At 46.4% G+C, this 19,934-nt stretch overlaps 1 protein-coding gene across 2 annotated transcripts in view; it reads right to left on the reverse strand.

The window, feature by feature from the left end:
• USP31 (ubiquitin specific peptidase 31) overlaps positions 1-19,934 on the reverse strand; it is a 35,793-nt gene that overhangs the window by 14,783 nt on the left and 1,076 nt on the right. For both annotated transcript variants that reach the window (XM_054842815.1, XM_054842814.1), the window contains exons 2-9: positions 6,314-6,451; positions 5,727-5,815; positions 4,494-4,586; positions 3,198-3,333; positions 2,528-2,672; positions 1,559-1,742; positions 720-831; positions 2-96 (exon numbers count right to left, since the gene is read on the reverse strand). In XM_054842815.1, the coding sequence (XP_054698790.1) occupies positions 2-96; positions 720-831; positions 1,559-1,742; positions 2,528-2,672; positions 3,198-3,333; positions 4,494-4,586; positions 5,727-5,815; positions 6,314-6,451 (992 nt within the window). The remainder of the gene's footprint in view (position 1; positions 97-719; positions 832-1,558; positions 1,743-2,527; positions 2,673-3,197; positions 3,334-4,493; positions 4,587-5,726; positions 5,816-6,313; positions 6,452-19,934) is intronic.

A 19,934-nucleotide genomic window follows, 5' to 3' on the forward strand; every position in this document is an offset into this window, starting at 1 on the left:
CCTTTCCACTGTTGGATGGCAGAGGGGTCGCTCCTCCTGAGGTAGCAAGTATGTTATGCCCACAACACTGACCACTCGCAAGCTGAACGGGCAAACCTGCAATAAACAGAGTAGAAGCCATCTCAATGGCTCAAACCCAACTTACCTATGTGCAAACCTGCTCTCAGCACCAGCTGACATGTACTTTATTCTAGAATGTGCGTTTTACATGAGAAAGCACATGCAGAACATCTCAAATATGCCTATGCCAAGCAGCTAACAGAGAGGTGATGTACAACAACCAAGGCTTTGTACTCGACTCCTCTTCAGCGATCAGAAAAGACACCAATCTTGACCCTTCTGCTCTCACAGGGGGTTTCTCATCAGAAACACGCAGTCACTAAGCAAATGTTTCAGCTTTTCTTTTAAGCAACCACCACCAACCAGTGGATTTCCAGTGCAGACAACAGCACTAACCTCTCAAGTATTTCTTGGGGGTAAGGAAGTAAAGCATGCAATTTCTTCACCTGATCAATCTAATCTTACTTGTACCTTTCAGCAAATAGACAAAAGCACCAAAGAGGTGGAATACCAGACTTGGACATTATTGCACAAAGAAATATTGGGAAGTCATCAGTTCAGCGTGTGCACCATGTTTACCACTCCAAGTAACTGGCTTCCCCTTCAGTCCACATCACACAGAGCTGGAAGTCCCAAAACAGACAAACCATTTGCCTCACCTGCATGCAGGCTGCAGGCCGCAGGAAATACTGCATCTTCTCCAGAATTTCCTTCTGCAGAATATCCCAAGCAATTGTTTTTTCCAAATGCAACACAAAGGGCAAGCCAAACCTACAGGAAGGAGTAGCATTTGAGGGAGCAATTAAAAGATTATTCTGTTTAGCAATCAGATCCCCAAACTCTTGACAGTGCCGCTCTCCTCACTCTGCACCTATGGAGCTTGACATGCTTTGGATGAAACTCCCCAGAAACAACACATTTAAAAGCTGGTCTCCAGAGGAGAGGCACTTAACTTTGAGGAAACACTGTTACAGCTGCCCACACAGAGAGCCCTTTATAACGGGCTGCTGCTCTGCACTCAAGCAGCTTGCTGCAGGCTGCAGAGCTTTGCAACCTGGCTGGGATAACTTTTTCTGAAACAAACTGCAGTGGCTGAGATAGTTCTCAGTCTGCAGTTGGTACAAATGCCTTTGCCACAGTCATTTTTCACTTTTTCCCTACCCCGCCATTTGCACTCAATTAAAAATTTCCACACAACAAGACGCGGTCAGACGTGCTTGCTGCTCTCTGAAACCAGATAGAGAGGTGGTACATCCTTCCAACCGCTCTGCATTCACCACTTTCCAGTAACACTGGACTGTTTGAAGTTCACAGAAATCAGGAATATTTTACTGCATTCATTAATGTTTTTTGATCAACATATTCTTTACCACCTCATGCAAGCTAGGAATGCAAGCTGTTGCTCCTTCACTTGTGTTTTCACTGCAGAGCGAGTAAAACCAAGGCCAATTAAGGAAGCAGCCAGAGGAGTAACTCTAACTGTTAAGTTGCCAGTCACCTTTTGCTCTGCTGTCCAGTGCACGCTCTGTTACACACCAGCAAGACAATCTTGTCATTTGCTGCTGGCTTAGTAGAGGACTGTTCCAGTTTTCCAGACTTCACTGTTCCTTGAGAGTAAGATATTGTTCGGGAGTGCTCAGTGCCACATTTCAAGTTATTCAGGTTATTGTTCACATGTATTCCTGAAAAATTAGGACAAAGGAAACATTTTGTTATGTCATTTGCCTTTAGTGCCCTGATGCCCCCGTCAAGAAACCCTCCTTCGGCTGCATAGGAGCAGGTCAGTATGGAATCAAGATCATTTTTATCATTTGCATGAAGGCTTCAAAGAGCAATTACTTTCCATAGCAACTATTTCTTTACAGAAAGAAATTATATGCAAGTGCTCACCTAACTGATTTTTCACAGCAATTTGTACAAGCACTTACAGCTTTGTCTGCCTGCAAGAAAAACTAAAGTGACAGAAACCCTACTTGTTACTTCCAATAATAAAATTTGCCTTTGATTACACTCCATCTACTCAGGATGCAGTTATTCCCTTTCACTGAGAGGGAGATGCAGAGAAGCTGAGGTTTCTGAGCTTTGAAAGAGAAAGTGTTTGTTCATTCCTGAGACTGTTTATTCATCACTGGCAACCTGATTTTAAATAACACAATTTCAATGGCTTCATCTGGTCCCTAGCAGGTCTTTAAATTAAGCCTGACAACAGATTTCACATTAAGCGAGCCTGGCCTGCAGAATTAGCCCTGAGAAGAGGAAGAAAGGAGTGTACATCGCTTCTTGATAACCTCCCAGCTGACACACCATTAAGTCTGCTGGAATGAGTCTGGACAAAGTCAGAGTTGAAATCAATACACCAGAACATCAACTATTTGTGGGACTTTTATTCTCAAGTACATCCTTTTCTAAAACAAGCATCCCTCACCTAGTCAACCAAGGTGGGCATTAAGCAGAGTTATCGACTTACCTCTCTGACTGAGGATACCCTCAGGCCTAAATATCTCTGGGGTCTCAAAGGCAAAAATGCAGTCGCTTTCATGAATGGTGTCCAGGTCATCAGTATCGCAGAAGGAACGATGAAACCCATCGTAGTACATCTCTGTCAGCACGATCTAGAGTCAGCAGAAGCGAACCAGAACCCATTAAACCACCCATGCCTGGTCCAGTTGAGCTGCCCTGTCTCTCAACTGGGATTTTCCTGCTAAGGGATGGCATTCCTCACAACATCCTGGCATCAGCCAGGAACAAGGAACAGGGAAAAGGACTGCCATAAAAAAGCAGCTGGGGTAAAGGCAGCACATGGAGAAGTTTTGGTGGGATCCGACAGCTTTCCTGAAGCTCTTCCTACAGAGGAATTCCCCATAGGTGCCCGATGGTTCCCTCACTGCCAGCCTGCATGGATCACCGTTGTAATCAGGCAGAAGGTCTGCACGCTCCACTGATGGCTATCCCAACGTCACTAGGCTTCAAAAAGCCAATGCGCAGGGAAAAGCATGATCCAGATTACCACTACTCTGCTTCCCCCATTCAGTCATGGGCACCAAATTTCAATTCCTACATATCCAACATGGGATGAAAGCCTCCACACTCCTTCTCGCTGAAGGGAGGGCACATGGGTGACGAGACCAGCCCGTTACCTGCTCCGTGGGTATCTTGGTTTCTGAGGAGACAGCTTCCCGCAGCCTGGCCACCGTCCCAGAGATGGGCACTGCCACCCCGATCCTCATGCAGTGAGAGCACTTCCCCTGGTACACCACGGTGACATAGAGCGGCCTGCAGAGAGCACGGGAGGCATTGCTGGGGCTGGGCACTCCTCGGCAGCACCTCGAACACAGTCACCCCCACCTGGATGCATCCAGGCTGTAAGCAAGCTACAGGGCCATCTCAGCAGTCCAGATCCACCTCACACTGGAGTTACACTTGGCCACAGCTAGACAAATATGTCTGATTTCCAAAGACTCCTTTCTTACCACACAGACTGATGTTACTTGTTCCCACAAACAGAAAGTCTTCTCAAAACAACCCCACGGAGTTAAAAATAAAACTCTCAATTAGAAGGCAATCAATTTTCCAACAAGGATCCTGTAATGCAGCTTAGGACAGCCCAAGGCAGTGCCTTAAAGCAGAGAGCTGCTGCTGGGAACAGCTGCTCCAGGTTGTCTCCCAACACTCGACCCTGCTTCCAACAGCAGCCACAAGTACTACCTCGTGAAGAGAAGAGTGAGGCAGCTAGCCTACCCGGGACACCTTTCCTGGAAAGCCCCACTCAGTCTCCAATCAGTGGCGGAGCAGGGACTTCTGAACCAAATGTGACATCATCATATTTAATATGTTCTTCCATTACTTTGTTCCATTGCTTCTTGAACCCATATACATCTTCTGAACCCAACACATCAGGTGAAGGAGTTGCACAGCAAAACTACCTGTTGTATAAACAAACATCTCTATCTTCACTCTGAACTTTTTATCTGGATTTCTCTCTCCCAGGAGCTTTTTTTCTTTATTGGCAAGTCTTTCAAAAAAAAGAAAAATGTTTTGCAGAAAAGCTTCTAACTTCACTTTTTGAAATTTGAGTGATCAGTGAGACTGTTCTAAAGAAAGTAAAAAGATTTTTTCATCCTTTTCCTCTTTTTAATTTTAAAATGCTATAAATTAAGTCAAAAGCAAAATATTTTGGTTACTTGAATAAAAAAATTTGAATTCTATATATAGGAAGTTGAGGGTGGGGGCAGAGGGCCATTCTGAAACAAGTAAAAGGCTCAATTTTCCAGTTTACCTGCAAAGCAAAAAATTAAAGCCCCATATAGTCCTATCTATCTTTTTTAAAGACTTACCAGAGAGATTTTGCTGACATCTCTCTTCCTTCTGTAGCAAATTAAACAACACTATATGCATGGGAAACAGCCAACATTAAGTTCAAGACAGTTACATACCGTGTATGAGGCAAAGGAATCGGCAGAGAGATGCAGAGAAAAGGGTCAAAGGTGTTACTCTGCTTCTGGCAATGAGGGCACGTCAGAGAAGACCTAGTACAAATATCAATAATAGGGCAGAGTTATACCTCATTTCATCAGGAATGGATAAGTCATCAAATCACGAATAACAGCCTTTGCATGTCAACTTGGCTACCCCTTTCTACTCTTCTTTCTCCATACAGAGCAGCTCTGCACAAAGGTTGTATAGACATAGATGTAAATGATGGGATCCTGATTTCTAGATGCTTTTAAAGTAATTAGTCTCAAAGTTCATTACAGGGCACACCAGGAGAAGATTTCCCTCCAGTCACTGAATTTGGCTTTTAATAAACATCACTGCAAAATTAATAATTCACCAACAGTAGCTCCATCATGGAAGACCTGAGAGGGTTTTCTCTTTGAGGAGAGGGGAAGTGACGGGAAAAAGACTGCGACAGTCAGCACTGCAGGTGTACAGATCTCTCTCACTCGGAAAGGAAAAGCTCCGGACAATACACCTCTCAGATTCAGTATCAACCTGCACCTTACATTGGCTTTGTGTTTTATACCAGGCTTAAGGTTTCTCCTTTCCAAAGAAAGCCTTGGCAAATATGGGGGAGAAAGCCCAGCATTATAATTCTTATAGCAGCACAGATATAAGCCAGCAAGGAACACTGGAAGTTAAGCTGTTTTCCTCTATTAGTTCTGAAATTAGCTCCCTTCCCAGGAAGTATGGGAAACTCATGGGAAAACCCTGAGGGGACAGTGAAGGATTCAGCTCAAAATTCCCAAGTGTCAGATAACAGGAACTCTGCAAGACGCCTGGGATCCGTAACTCCTCAGCAGCCTCCAGGCACCTCCAGATCTTGCCACAGGCTCTTGCCTCTGAAGAGCCAGGGTAAGCCTCACAGCACTGAGTTGTTCTGGGTCTTTGCTCCACTGAGCACTGACTTGCTTTCAGGATGCATCAGGGCAGGTGAAGAGGTGGTACATACTGCAGATTTTCACAGAATATACCAAATTAGAAGTAGTGAAACTCACTGTCTCCTCTGGAGCAAGATCTTAATTCAGTTTTCATTCAGCAGGAATTCAGAAATGGCTGTTAACACAATGATGCCAGTCTTAACTGCACTGGGAGCTAGCGTCAGGGTAGAATTATACTGGGGTCATCAACACATGCAATAATGCCTCAAAATTTACAAAATACCATACCTGTACTGGGCTTGAAAGAGTTCCTGCACAAAAGTACTACTGATTGGAAAGGCTGGTCCCTCAAGCAGGACGTCATCCTCCAGCGGTGGCTAAAAGAGAAGAATAAACCCTAGAAGCACACTCAAGTGTGAAATGCATCACATCAGATGGCTCCAGTACTCCTAGTTGAATTTGTGCCCTCCTTGCCCAAAACCACCAGAAAGATGTCACAAGATTTTTAAATAACAAGTGCGCTCTGCTCACACATGTGGTTATGCAGGAATGTGAGGTAGCTAGGGCAGCCCAAGGAAAGGCAGGAATCTCCCACCAGATGATGTGTCTGGCAGCCGCTCCCCATAATGCCTCCCAGCTCTTGCAGAGCAGTATGCAACCATTCACAAATGACTGTATTAGGGAGCACTTGCCAGGGATTAGTAGAACAGCTAGTGACATTCACAGGGCCAGAAACAAACAGTATTTTAACCCAAGCTTTTGTTCCATACAAACTATCGGAGTTGAGAAGCCAATAGGGAGATCTAATTTAAAAGAAAGACTGCATGCAAAGTTACAGCTACTCTCCCATGCTGGCTCCCAGCAAAATCCCTTACCTTGAGTGGAGGCATGCCACTGTAATTCACTACATTGTTCAGATCTTCATGGACTCTGTCTAGAAGCCAAAGCAGGAACTCCTGCGCATCATGCTGGGCATTCCCACGGTACTGCATAGCATTCTTGGACACAATGTTCTGCAGAGACAGAGACAGCATACAACAAAAGCATAAGAAATAAGCTCTTCCCTTTACCAAGCCCTCACAATCAGGCACAGTTGACAGCACACTCAAAACCAGGGACTGCGACAGCTCTGTATGGGGCACTGCCTTCCCATACCACCTGGGGACAGGCTAGGACATACCATCGCATGGGGGGCCCTACACACAATTTGAGTTAAAGCAGCAGATGATGCCTTGCTGGGCAGAAAAACTGTCCCAGCTCTCAGAACAGACCAGAGGAGTTACAGCAGTGGTTATGGAAGAACTGTGTCATTCTTTAAACAGAAATGTTTATAGCAAACTTGGGACTCTATTAGATGACATGAGCACCAAAACAATCAACCTACAATACTTTCACATAAGTCAGGAGCAAGGCAAGCTCATTTCAACCCACTGACAATGACAGGCAGTATTTCCCATGCTGACACAGGGCAAAGGGTATTTTTAATCATACCTATCCACATACTACAGGGTCTGAAACTGTTCATCTCCCAAAATATATTTAAGCTGAAGCAAAACAAGTGTTTAGTCTCCTAATGTCCACTCACCCTGTCTCGCTCATTTCTGCTTTGGTGAGGTAACAGATTTCCCAAAACCTCGCTGCAGATGCTCAGTGCTAATACAGGTATCCATTTCCAGGAATCAGCCAAAATCAGTACATCAAACCTGCAGATGCTTCTACAAACTGACCATCTGAATAACATGCAGGTAGAGCAAACTTACTTTGCATCAAACATCCTCTTAAGGACACAAGCAGTACAGTCCCCATGTAGTTTCTCCACTAGGTATCAAGTATCCACTATGCACAACTTCCTCATCCTAAATACCATCTTCTGTTGCTACTACCTGAATCAGAAAACTTGCTTAGGATGGACTGCTGAGCAGGAGGAAGAGCACAGTTTGCACTGACACTGCACAGTTACAAACTACTGTCTCAGATAAGTGCTCCACTGCAGTACCAGACAGATGCTGCTGGACCAGCAAACTCTAAACAAGGGAGGACTCACAGTCACAGGTGTGATGTGCACAACTGGCACTAAGAGCCTGGGGAACGTATCTAATTTTCTCTTGAATTTCCAGAAAAGCCATCTCAAAAGGACACCAGCACACCCAAGGGATTTGCTCAAACCTTTTTTTTTCTTCTGGACACAAACAACAAGGGCTTAAAACTCACCAGCAATCAAAATCTGCCCTTTGCAGATTCATCCTTGCCCTGCAGCTCTTTCACCTTCCATAACGCTGAAGTTTGCACCGAGCCCTCCAGCTGGGCCACGTGTGCCCCTTCCTCAGGACAATGTCCTTGAAAAGCCAACAGGAGCCCACAGCAGGGTTTGGAAGGGCATCTTCCTCACAACCAACCAACATCAGGAAACACTTTCTCTGCTCCAGCTCTCTGATCTCACTTTTACCTTCACAACACCACCCAAACGGCCAGCCAGCACTCTGTGCTGCCTACCAGGGGACATGGCACAGGCTTTGGAGGGCAGGAGCCAGGCACAAGCTTCTGCATTCAGCACTCCCAGCATGCATACTCCCTGGGTAACATGCCATGGCGGGCTGACCCCAGCAGCTGAGCCAGGGTTCCTTCCTGAGCAGGAGATGCCACCACTGCCACAGAAAAACCAGCACGTTCTGCTTCTCCAAGGAGGCACCAGGCTGCAGCCAAGAGAGCTGCTCACGAAACAGGCAGGACATTCATTTAACACATGGTCACGGGCCAGCCATCCCTGTTCCACCAATTTTAACCACAAAGTCATTTCCAGGCTCTTCTTTGTAAGAAATAAGCTCATAGCAAAGCTCACGTCAGTCGTACGCCTATTTCCTGACCTTCCCATGCTGCATCCTACCAGGAAAAGCAATCCTGTTTGGGATGTGCCATGCTAGCAGTGCTGCACCAACATCCATCAGTACACCTGCAGAGAGACAGAAAGCGCTTACACAGCACTCAAACTTGAGCAGGGTCCCCAAAAAGGGGCAGTGGCACCAGCAGAGACCAGACTGTACCTGCAGGGCAAGAACCACACAGGAAGGCTGCAGCAGACCAGCCACCCCGAGGAGCGCTGAGAAGGGCCAGGCAGGCTGCACACACGCACGGTACCAGAGCTCCTCCATTTCTCTAATCAGACTTTGCAACAGATCTGAGAAATGAGGTTGGGCTGCTTGCTTTATCCCTCTAGAAAATGGGGTCACCAGAAGGGGGGGGGAGGGTATGATGAAAAAAGACAGAAAAGGACTGATAAACATATACTCTGTCCTCTATAATCTGTCCACCTGCCTCAAGGCAGCAAAATAAGGGAAAACAGAAATAATCTGCTCTCATTACATATGTGCAAGCCCTTCTGACAACAGATTTACTGCCCTTGCCTGCACAGGGACCAGCAACCTCCCACGTAAGATATGTAAACACAGTTTTAAACAAACGAACAGTCCACAGCAAATGCTCACCTCTGCACCACACAGGTGCCAATCCAGCACACCCCTGCTTAGTGCTCGACGTAACATGAGCTTGAGACGCTGTTGCAAGCCAACTTATTGGGGAGAAAAATCTGAAGTAGGCTGTAAGGACTCAAAGATTAAAGAGGACCAACCAACCTCCTCTGCTCCTAGTTCCCATTAAGCAAAACAAGATCCATTGGCAGGAAAAAAAATGACAAAACATGATTTAATAAATTATGTTAAGCCTCCTCAGGTATCACTCTGGTATCTCTTGCTCTCCTTCAGCAGAAAGCCTAGTGAATTATTCACGTTGCACTAATTTATGAAATTTTACACTAACGCATGAAAATGCAGTGAACATACTTGCAAATCCTGGTCTGATACCCAAACACTTAACATTCACCCAGCAGTTATCAGGACAAGGTGGCAACGGCCTAGAGAAGCCTAGTTTAGCTGTGCTAGAAACCCACCGCCCCTCAGTGACACCTAAAGACACAACCTTGTCTGACAGGATTTAGTGGGTCATCTAGAAATGGGAAAAATTAATATTTAAAAATATCAAAAACATCCATAGCAAGGAGAGAAGGCTGATGTTCACAGCAGCTGTGTTTAGCTGAATGCACCCAAAGGTGTAGGGAAGAATTCAAGACATACACATACAGATTCCCTTTGCAAACATTATCTTCGTTTAAAGAAATTACACTGAAAATTAAATTTAGCCCTTAAGTTACTGTGTCAAGTTCCAAACTGAAAATCAATCACTGAAGTGTGAAGCAGAGATTTTAGTCCAGACTTTAGTGGTTATCTCACTACATCTTTTCCCTAGAACTGCTATCCCTGCCTCCACAGTAACACACTTGCCTTTTAATGATCTTATTCATCCTTCCCATTCCTTCCTGCACCCAGCTCAGCACACCAAGGTGACAATGGCCAGTGCCACCACCAAGGGAGGAGGGCTCCAAAGGCAATGCAGGTCACAGCAAGACCAAGCTCATTCTTCTAAGCAGTGAGTTGACCAAAGAGGGCCAAAAGAAAGAGAGGTGCTGAAACACACACAGAGCAGTATATAGTCCTCTCTGCATTAAGATATAAAAAGGTATAATATCACCAGGCCAGCATGAACACTTTTCAGTCAGCATGCTAAGAGCCAGCTGCCTTATCTGGTCTAGTTTGTTCTAGTGAAGTTAGCCAGCAGGTGCTACCACCCACTTTAAGTCCTAGTCCAGAGACAGCTGAAGATAGAAGGGTCTTTAGTATTGGTAGGAGGAAGCGAATGTGGTATCAAGAAAAAAAAAAAAAAAAAAAAGAAAAAGAGTGTGCATGGGGTCCTGTATGGAAACAGACATAAGTAAGGACTTCAGGAATCCAGGCTAGTGTTTATCTCCTCTCTCCCAGTGTCACCAGCACATCACTCCAGTCTAAACCCTCGCTGGCTTTTACTGACATGCATTTCTGGCGATGTGTCACCCTACAGCAAGCTGCACAAGCCTGTAACACCCTGCAGCAGAGCAAACCCCAAGGATTTGCAACAGCCACGTGCCTTGGGCTGTATCTGTGTCATTCCTCGTCTCAGAAGCATCTCCACGATAGCTGTTCTGGTTTCCTCGACACTCTCGCAGCCTGAGTGGACCAAGGATAAAGAGCTGCCTGTGGAGACAGATCACAAGACGTTGGAAGTGATTCAGGAAGCACTACAAAATATCAGATGCAATTCCCTCACAAGAGTCTGCTACAAAAACACTCCAGCAATAGCAGCGTGTTCCCAGTGTTACTCATGCTTCCTGCCATCGCTGCTACAAGTGGGTTTGTTATTACTTAAACCTCTGCATCTGCTGCTCTGTGAAATGTTATGTGCCTTCCTCCCAATACACTCTGAGATGCTGGGGCAGCAAAGCAATCCAAGACAGGCAAGGTGTAAAGGAGGAGGAACAGACACGCGGTGCGGAACAGTCAGTATTAAGGAACACGATTAAATACAAGCAAGAGATAAAGGCGCTGACTCAAATAAACAATTTAACAACTTGAGAAAAATACCAGAAACTCCTAAAGCACAGTCTTCACTCACTCGACTAGACAGCTTGGCAATCAGATACAACCCCACACACTTCCCTGTCTCCAAAGCCAGCCCTCTCAGGCCGAGGGCAGTGGGCTGCACAAACAAGTGGTGGGGACCCTCCAGCCCTGTGCAATAGCCAGGGGGCTGCAACCTCTTCCAAGCCAGGCTGGCAGTTCCAATAACATTTGATGGGCAAAGCAAGCAAGTAGTAGCTCATCGTTGAGCATCGTACACCCTGAACTTCTTTGTATTTGTTTTCTGAGGCTCCCCTTCCAGGTCATCAGCTGCAAAGCTGCCAGTCAGGGGCAGCGGGTCTCCTGTCCTTGCTGTGGAGCCCTGCTCCTCTCAGCGCAGGGCTAAAGTAGTTCAAATTAGTCTGTAATGGTGCAAACCAGATGACAGATGCACAGCTCAGGTAGCAACCTCAGTTTAGATGATGCCACGACTGCAACACCCCCTCGCCAAAATACCTACTCAGCCACACAAGATGCATCCAGGCTGCAGAAAGATTACTTTACACAAAGACAGATATAATTCAAAACATAACCTCAAACTTTTTCTCCTCTTTCGCTCATCAAGTGAGAGAAGACAACACCTCATTTTGCTGGTCCTGCTTAGGCTGAACCCACTGCAGAAAAGTGACAGCAATTGCAACTGGCTGCAGATACAGAGTTAAGAAGCTATTGGTTTTAAAAAAAACACATTAAAACCACCACATTTACCAACCCCCATAGCGTTTAATCCCCTGCCCCTAATCTGAACCTGTTGTAAGTATAGGTAGCGCATCCAAACAGACTCCATCCATCACTGGACGGTATTAAGAACAGGTCAGGAACAATTTTGGTGCAATTGTTTCAGATGTGAGACGCTAGGAGTAGTCTCTGAAGCTCCCTTTCCAACACCTTTCCATGACTGTACAGCCACGCACCTCCAGCCCCCTTCCTCAGCTCAGCCCAAGAGTTCAGCAGAAGGAATGAAATCTTCCCTTCCCCCAGATGTGCAAGCACCGGCACGCAGGCACCCTGAATGGAAGCGGCACCATTAGAAGAGATAAGAGGGGGAAAATCATAATTTCACATCGATCACATACACTTATCTAATCCCCTAATGCAAGCACCCTATAACCAAACAAGTCCCTGTCCATCCATAAAGCAGATTTACAGCAAAGACGCATTATCATTTTTATCAGCCCACTGAAAGTTTAATAATCATTCATCTGTTGCTCTGAATAGATGCAATAAATAAAGCCAAACATAGCTGAACTACTGGCCTCTCCTTTGCTGCTGTTATTGTTCCAGATCACAAAGACAACTAAAGGAAAAATGTCAGTCTGCTATTTTCCAGTGTGCCTCTGGTAGGAAGCAGCTGTGGGAAGGTTTTTGTACATGAACGGATGAAGCCAGCTCATTAGAGACCTGACACAATGACACATGTGAGCAGGAAAGAAAGACTATTCTTTATCTTTCATTGAAGATCATCAAGTTATGCTCAACCACATATTTTTTTTTTCTTTTTTAATCCCATAGACATAGTTCTGTGCTTGGGCAACTTCTACAGCTGACATCTCATGAAGAGTGTTCATCTAACTGACTCCCTCTGCTCACAGGCAGAAACAGCAATTTCCCCTCCAAATTGAGATATTCTTTTCTGGGGAAAACAATACATGGGAAATATGAACATGCAGTTCAGACCTTCTTTTCATCCCCAGTCCTGGGGACAAAGCCAAGGCCAGCAGTGACCCTTCGCCCAGGTGAAAGTGCCAGCAGGGAGGCTGCCAGCAGCATTACTCTCCTTCCTGGCCATGGCCCTGCCGCTGGCTGCCACCAACAGACCTGCATGGCTTCCAGCACTCGGGACACATCAGCTCAGCTGCTGCAGGCTGCACACCGCAGAAAAAAACCAAAAAAACTAGGGAGACTCAGAGCCATGAGCCACCCCCCTCCACTGAGGCTTACAGTAACGCCAGCTGCCTCCCCTCAGTGCTGGCCTTGGGGTTCACCTCTCTGCCTCCCACCCAGCACCATGGACGAGACACTGGTCCAGCCTGGGACGGATGAGATCTCCACTGGCTGAGCTTTACCAGAGTTCTCCAAAAGGCAGAAAAAGGGAGTTTTGGAGACAGCACCTCTGTTGAAGCAGCCAGGGAGGGACAAAACGCTCCTCCTTAGACCCGTGGGGCAGTCGGGAGGTGCTGGGGCTCTGAAGGCAGCACCCCGCAGAAGAGCATGGTGGCTCCACGGGCAGCCAGCCATCCCCAGGGCTGGCACAGGATGGCTCTCTGCACAGCCAGGCCCTTGCCTGCCACAGAGGGGAAATAAGCACAGCTATTTATTATTCCACTTCAAAAATGTAAAAATAAGAAGAGCACGGCAGAGTGCAGCACACCAGGACCAGAGGGGATTCTCCACTGCATTTAACAAGCCCAGACAAGAAGCATCACCCCACTGGCCCCTGCCTGACATCTGTCTCATTCTAGCAGCTACTCTCACCCTTCCAGGCTGAAGCCGTAGTTAATCCCGAATAACCACCTTTCTTCAACACGTAAGGAGAGAGCAAAGTTTGTCAAGATGACACCTTCCAGGATTGCTGCCTCCTCCATGCAGGCACCAGCAGGCAGAGCACAGTCCTGGAAAGCCACCCGGACGCGAGTGTCGGTTGTTGGGTGCTGTGTTCTCAAACAGGCACGCTGCTTCCCAGGCTCTTCGCAGGAGCGCAGTCACACCTGCTGGAAGGCACCACCACGAGTTGGTGCTGACTGCTGGGAGAATTCATCCTTATAAACAGCAGAAATCAGATTTTGTTCTACAAAAATGCTTTGTTTTCTTGCTACGCTAGCAGAACAATCTGTGGGATTCAAAAGAGTGAGATTAAGGAATGGGGGAATGCCACAAGTACGAAGCAGTTCAGTAAAGGAGAGTCAAGAAATGCTGACGTAGAGGACAGACTCAAGGGCTGGGCTTGGGACCCCAAGGAGCTCATGCTCCAGCTGCACACCCAAGCCTCTTCTGCTCTCTCCAGGTTTTGCCTCAGGTCCCAAATTAAAGCGCAGGCCCCTGAGAAGGGAATCTCATCACTACTGCTCACACGAGTTTCCCTGTGCACTTCAAGAATGCTGCAAAACAAACATTAATTTCACTGACACAACCATATGCAAAAGAGTTCATTAAAGCAGCGCTTTGCAGCAGTCATGCGTTCAGATGGAAGCACGAAACGGGTTTACTCACAATCAAGCATGGTCATTTGTAAATGCCAGTGTGCAAAGCAGGGCACAGAGCAATGCACAGATCCAATTAAGCTGCCTAAGAACAACCATTCCCTCACCCATTCCACAAGTTGCCAGACATGACATGGTTTTCATACTTTCACCATTTGTACTCCTGTGGAGGCAGTGTGGAAATAAAGACCTCAGAGCTCAGAAGACAGAGAACTTCTTTTGGCAACCACACACAATAACCCTTCCAGTCCCAGACAGGGTCCGTCCAGCCGTCAGCCCCCAGGGCCCCCTCGCAGTGGGGCTGCAGAGCTGCTCTACACTGGGGTCTCTTCCCCTGCCTCCCCCTCTCCTCGTCTCCTGGACTTCTGGAGATGAGCAGCCACACCACTTCTTCCCCCTCCAGCAGAATCCCCTTAGCAAACCAGCATCAGACATCCAGACTCTGCAGCTCAGCTCTCTGCTCCCCCAGCCTTCTGCTGTGCTTACTCAGATTGAAGTCTGAGGTATAACCCAGAAATCCCCAGAAAAATCTTTGGATTTGACAGGTAAATCAGAGCGCTGCTTTAAGGTGACCAGGATCTTGCTGCAGGAAACCCTTCTCAGGGAGTTTATAGGGGGGTAAAGAAAAATATGCTTCAATTGTAAGGAAGTATACACAAAGAAAAAAAGTAAAACAAAAAACCAAAACCCCCTACACAAAATAATGGACTTGCATCTTATTGATCACTAACATTAAAAAAAGAAAAGTCTAACTTTGAAAGACTGCCAAAGTTCTTCGTGATCCCAGTGAAGAGAGAAACATGTTCCCATGATGTCAAGAAGTGTCACAATAACGATGCAGAAAATGTATAACTTGCTTATTGTTTCAAGTAACATGTGTCAATTCCAAATCCCAGAGCAGCTCTAGGACAAGTCTCCCCATTGCAATGCCACCACTGGCAGCACCTGGACTGAAGTGGAACAAGCACTTCAAGATCCCACATTACCTCGCCGCACTCAAAGCCCTTTTAGATGAACACAGGAATTGAAACACCAGGAACCAAGAGACAAGGGACCAGGAGGGAAGGGCGAAGGGTCTTGAACTTCTTTCATGTCCCATTCTTTCATCTCTTTGAGTAAAGGGAGGACAGTCTGCTCTCCAGCAAAATATTTTAGGAATAAGAAGTTGACACTGTCCAGAATAAAATAACTGATTGCTGCACTAGGCAGAGAGCAAGATAATTAAACACAATCCAAGGGATCTCATTTCACATATAACTGGCCCCGTTAGCAAAGAACAAGGGCTCTAGCGAGTGGAAGAGCTCGTGGCTAACAGCTCTGGGTACAGGACTGAAGGCTTCCAACGCCCAAACTGCACCAAGCAGCCCCATTTAATCTACAACTGAAGGTAAAGATAGTGAGCATGTCAATACTTTGCAGGAGTTCATAATTCAGAGGAGTTACTTATTAATTCACAAAGAAGTGGCCAACACAGTTGACAAATTGCTTGCCCCAAGTGCATTTCCAAAACAGGAGCACCTTGAAACTGTAAGAGAGTTACACACAGCTACTATGAAATCTTACACTAAACACAGGTTTAGAAATAAATAAAAATGGAAGCAGCACTATTAACCTGGCACAATAAGCCCTGTTCTACTAACAGGGATTCATTCCAGATTCAGATCTAATTCTGATAATCCAACTCAAATCAAGTTGTTATGATTTTCCTGTATTCGCTATACACACTGCAGGTCATAAAAATAAGGCAGTCTTCATCTTGTAGGACAAAAAATGCAATGTAGGACAAAAAATGCAATCAACACAGTTCTAGCATACAAAGGGTCTTGTTAAACATTGACACGCTTCAGTGTGCAAGTGGCTTAGCTATGAAGAAAGGCTCAAAAGAGAAAATCTCATCATCCACAGGAGACCAGAACTCCAAGGAAGGCAAAGGTAGAAGATTTGGATAAGTACATACAATTTTTCAAGCCCAATTAGTTTAAATAAAAGTCCTTCTCACTTAAGACCCTCCACCATCACCTCCGAGTGTCACATACTGATTCTCCTTACAAAGGGCGCCCTGTCCTCACTATCTGACACTCCCAGGAACTTTGCAGGCAGAATGGGACAGCTCCCTGGAAAAAAACAAGCCCAAAGCACAGCTACTGCTTATACAATAGATGTTTGTCACCATTGTCACACCATCACAAAGGGGAAAGAGGAAGCACAAGCTGCAATATTGGCCCTTGTTATGAAAGCAGCAGTTCTGTTTACGCAGGAAAATAAAAACCACTGAGCAATCGGAAGAAAACGATTGTTAAAACAAACTGCAAATGAGCACAGGATCAACAGGAAAGTCATCCGAAGCAGAGATAAAAAACCCAACATCCATCACCTCCACCACGGTGCTCCTGTATCATGTCCCTGGGAAGCACTGCCTGGGCTCCCTTCTGCTCCCAGCACCGCTACCTGAGGAAACAAATCCCTCTGTTTCCACATCCCAGTCCATTCTTTCCCTGACCTTTTCCTACGGCTACAGCCTTCTAGACCTCCTGCTCCCCAGCCGCTTCTCAGTGCTCCTCCAGCTCTTGAAGATGTGCTTCCCCACATTCTTTGCCTCCTGCACCAGCAGTAAGCAAAGAGCCAGCCCTTGGGCATCAAACCCCTCCACAGCAGGAATAGCAGAGGATACACACAGCTTCCACAGCACTTCAATCACAGAGAACAAGCACTCCCAAAAATTTCCTTGATGCCCTTTCCACAGCAGATCCTTGACCCTAGGATACCCCATTGCAAACACTTTAGTGAGCACTCTACACAGATCCATGCTGCAGACCAAGAAGAAAAATTCTTTAAAAAAAATTCTCGTGGCAGAGAGAAATGTCAGGTTTAAAACACAGAAACTGGCAGAGATCCTTGTGTTTCAAGTAGATCTGACCAGAGACAATGTGCTTAGCTGCTGGCCGGGTGAACACTTCACCTCCCCTCACCATGCATTAGCTCTCTTGCAAGGCTCTCTCTCAGCCCTGCAATTACAAGACAAACCATTTTATACAAACCACTTGTTTTAATTGCATTTTCCTTGTTTTCAGCAGCAGGATTACATGATTCATGAACCTGTGAGATGGGTTGTTTCTTGAAGACCAACCTAAAAAGGGAGAAAAACCTACCAAGAAGAAACAGCTAAGGGTAAAGAGCATCTAGTAACTCATCCCCTCAAAGGCCACAAGGACTCACAGAGACCCTCTCTTAGAAGAGGATTTCCTCTGCCCCAAGAAAAAAGCCTATAGATGTAAGAACGAGCAAGATAAGTATTATCTTTTATCCTAAAATATGCTTAGTGCCTGCAGATAAGTATTTAGGAATCGGGAAGAGTCTTTGCCCAATTACATTCAGTGCCAAAAGAGGGGGGAAAAAAGCAAGAAAAAAACACCACACATGGATTTCTAAGCATCCTGGCTAAAGAGCTTTTTGAGTACTAAATAAATATTACTGTCAATAACCGTCACTGTTGGAGTGAAAGTGCAAAATGAAAACACTTTTCACCCTTAAAAAATTAAAGCAATGGAAGACAGGGAATGTTCCACCCTCTATCCAAAACAAGCTTGGAGAGTTGTTTTTCTTGTTTTAGGGAGAAGCAGCAGTTTCCAGAGTGAAAACGCCAGTCTTCACCTTTCTCAAATCTAAGCCTGTTGTTTACATCTTTAAATTAACTGTGCAAATTTGCTGCTGAAGAAAATTTTAATTAAGAATACTGAATTTAATAGCAGGTTCAGGCTACTTAACTGTCTTTAGAGGCATTCATTTACTATTAGAAGTAATTGACCCCTGTAAAGAAACAGTCAAGTACTTGACATAATGACAAAGTCGTTCAGGGAAGACCGGGGCTGTTGACATTGTGCAGCATTGAACAGGACCTACCCGGGACAAGATCCCCCACAGCAAGATGCTTTTTAAAAACCTCCAGGCGACCTGACGGGTAGAGAATTGATGGGCTCCTGCTACATCAACAATGAGTAGAAAAGCATTCACTTACCATTACTGATGCCTGCAAATAAGCAAAGAAAGTTCCACTATAAAAAAAACCCTGGGAACATGGCCTTAATTTAATCTACAGACCTGTTTCTCTTCCTCCTCCTGTCACTCTTATCTGAACACCTCTACACAGACCTGCATAAACAGTGTACCTTGGCCTAGAAAGTGGTCTGCTTTCCCCTTTGATTTGATCAGTTACACTGGCAAAAGATAATTCTGCTTTCGCAACCTTTTATTCCTGCTATTACTCAGGAGAAATCCACAATTTCTTTTCCTGCCAGAACGCCTCTAGAGCAGTGAAGGATTACGATAAAGGCAAGCGCCCCGCAGTACTGCCAGGACTGGACGCACGGAAACCGCAGCTGAGTGGATCAGCTTGCGAAGCACTCTTCCATCAATAAACACTTCTGAAAACACCGGAGTAGCACACTGTCCCTACCCAGTGCCCATGCAGCCACCTGCGCCAGGCACCCTCGGGAGAAGGCAGGTGCCTTCGCTGCAAAGGCAAACAGCCTGGCTCCCCAGGGAATATCCCCACACGGCTGCAGTGAGGGTGGATGCAATCACCTGGAAACACACAGGAGATGCAAAGGGAGAAAGTGCTGGCCATGTGTCAGTCCAAATGACTGAGGGTGCCAGACCACTGACACTGCAGGAGTCTCTTGGACATCCCACCACTCAACAGATACCGAGTGAGAGCAAGCACTGGTACCTGCGGTCTCTACCTGGTGCCACATCCCATCTGAACCAAAGGCAGAGAGCCTGAGAACCTGTGAACTATGTTCTTGCTACATTTTCGTGCATCTGCGTATCCCTCCCCCAGCTCACTCTGCAAGAAAAACTCCCCTGAAGCAAAGGTCTTTAAGTTAACGGTGTGGAAGTTACCACCTACCCTCTCATTCTTTCATATGGCCAAACGCTTTTATACACCAGGCAATCACTGTTACAATAAAACTTCAGAATATTCCTACTGTTTCGAGAAGCAAGGTAGGCCCAGAGCACTTTTAAAACAGCTGTGTCTTATTTCATCTAAAAGCATTGCAGGGTGTTTTTAAACCATAGGTGCAAAGACTGTGCCCTCTGCTACAACAATTCCTGGGGCGAGCGCTCTGCCCGCAAGCAGGGCACAGCACTACAGGGCAGGGCCAAGCAGCAAACGGCCACTGTCACATCAAACCATGGTGCGAGGGCTCCGGCAGGGAGAACACCGCGGTATTAAACACGAGGTAATTACGATCTCATACTCCTGCAACTCGTTCCCCAAGTCAGTCCAAACTCCCAAGTGCTTGGGGAGACTGGGAAGCTGACCTCTCAACAGCCACCTCCTCCTCCCATGCACGCTCATAGCTACCGGCTCTGCAACGACAATTAGTAGCAACTTTTCTAACGGCAGCACGACAGAGGTATGAAACAGCAGAATGGGCGCTTCCACCAGTAAAAAGCAGTAGAGCCATCAGCCGGCTTTCAACACCATCAGTAACAGACGTAGTGGCAGTGCCCCAACTGCAGCCGCTCACCCCAGGGACAACCAGAGAGCCGAGGGGCGGCCGCCCCGGCCGATGGCGTGGGCACACAACACCATCACTTAGCCAGACACCTTCGCACGGCTGGGGATCTGCTTCTCAGGAAGGATGCCGGGAAGCCAGAGCAGCTCTCCAGAGCTACCAGAGCGCAGCTGGCGAGGCCAGAGGGCTTTTCACGCCATTTAAGCTCTCAGACCAGCAACAAGGCCCTGCCAC

Source organism: Grus americana, chromosome 15 (assembly GCF_028858705.1).
Source record: "Grus americana isolate bGruAme1 chromosome 15, bGruAme1.mat, whole genome shotgun sequence".
NCBI classification, from domain to species: domain Eukaryota; kingdom Metazoa; phylum Chordata; class Aves; order Gruiformes; family Gruidae; genus Grus; species Grus americana.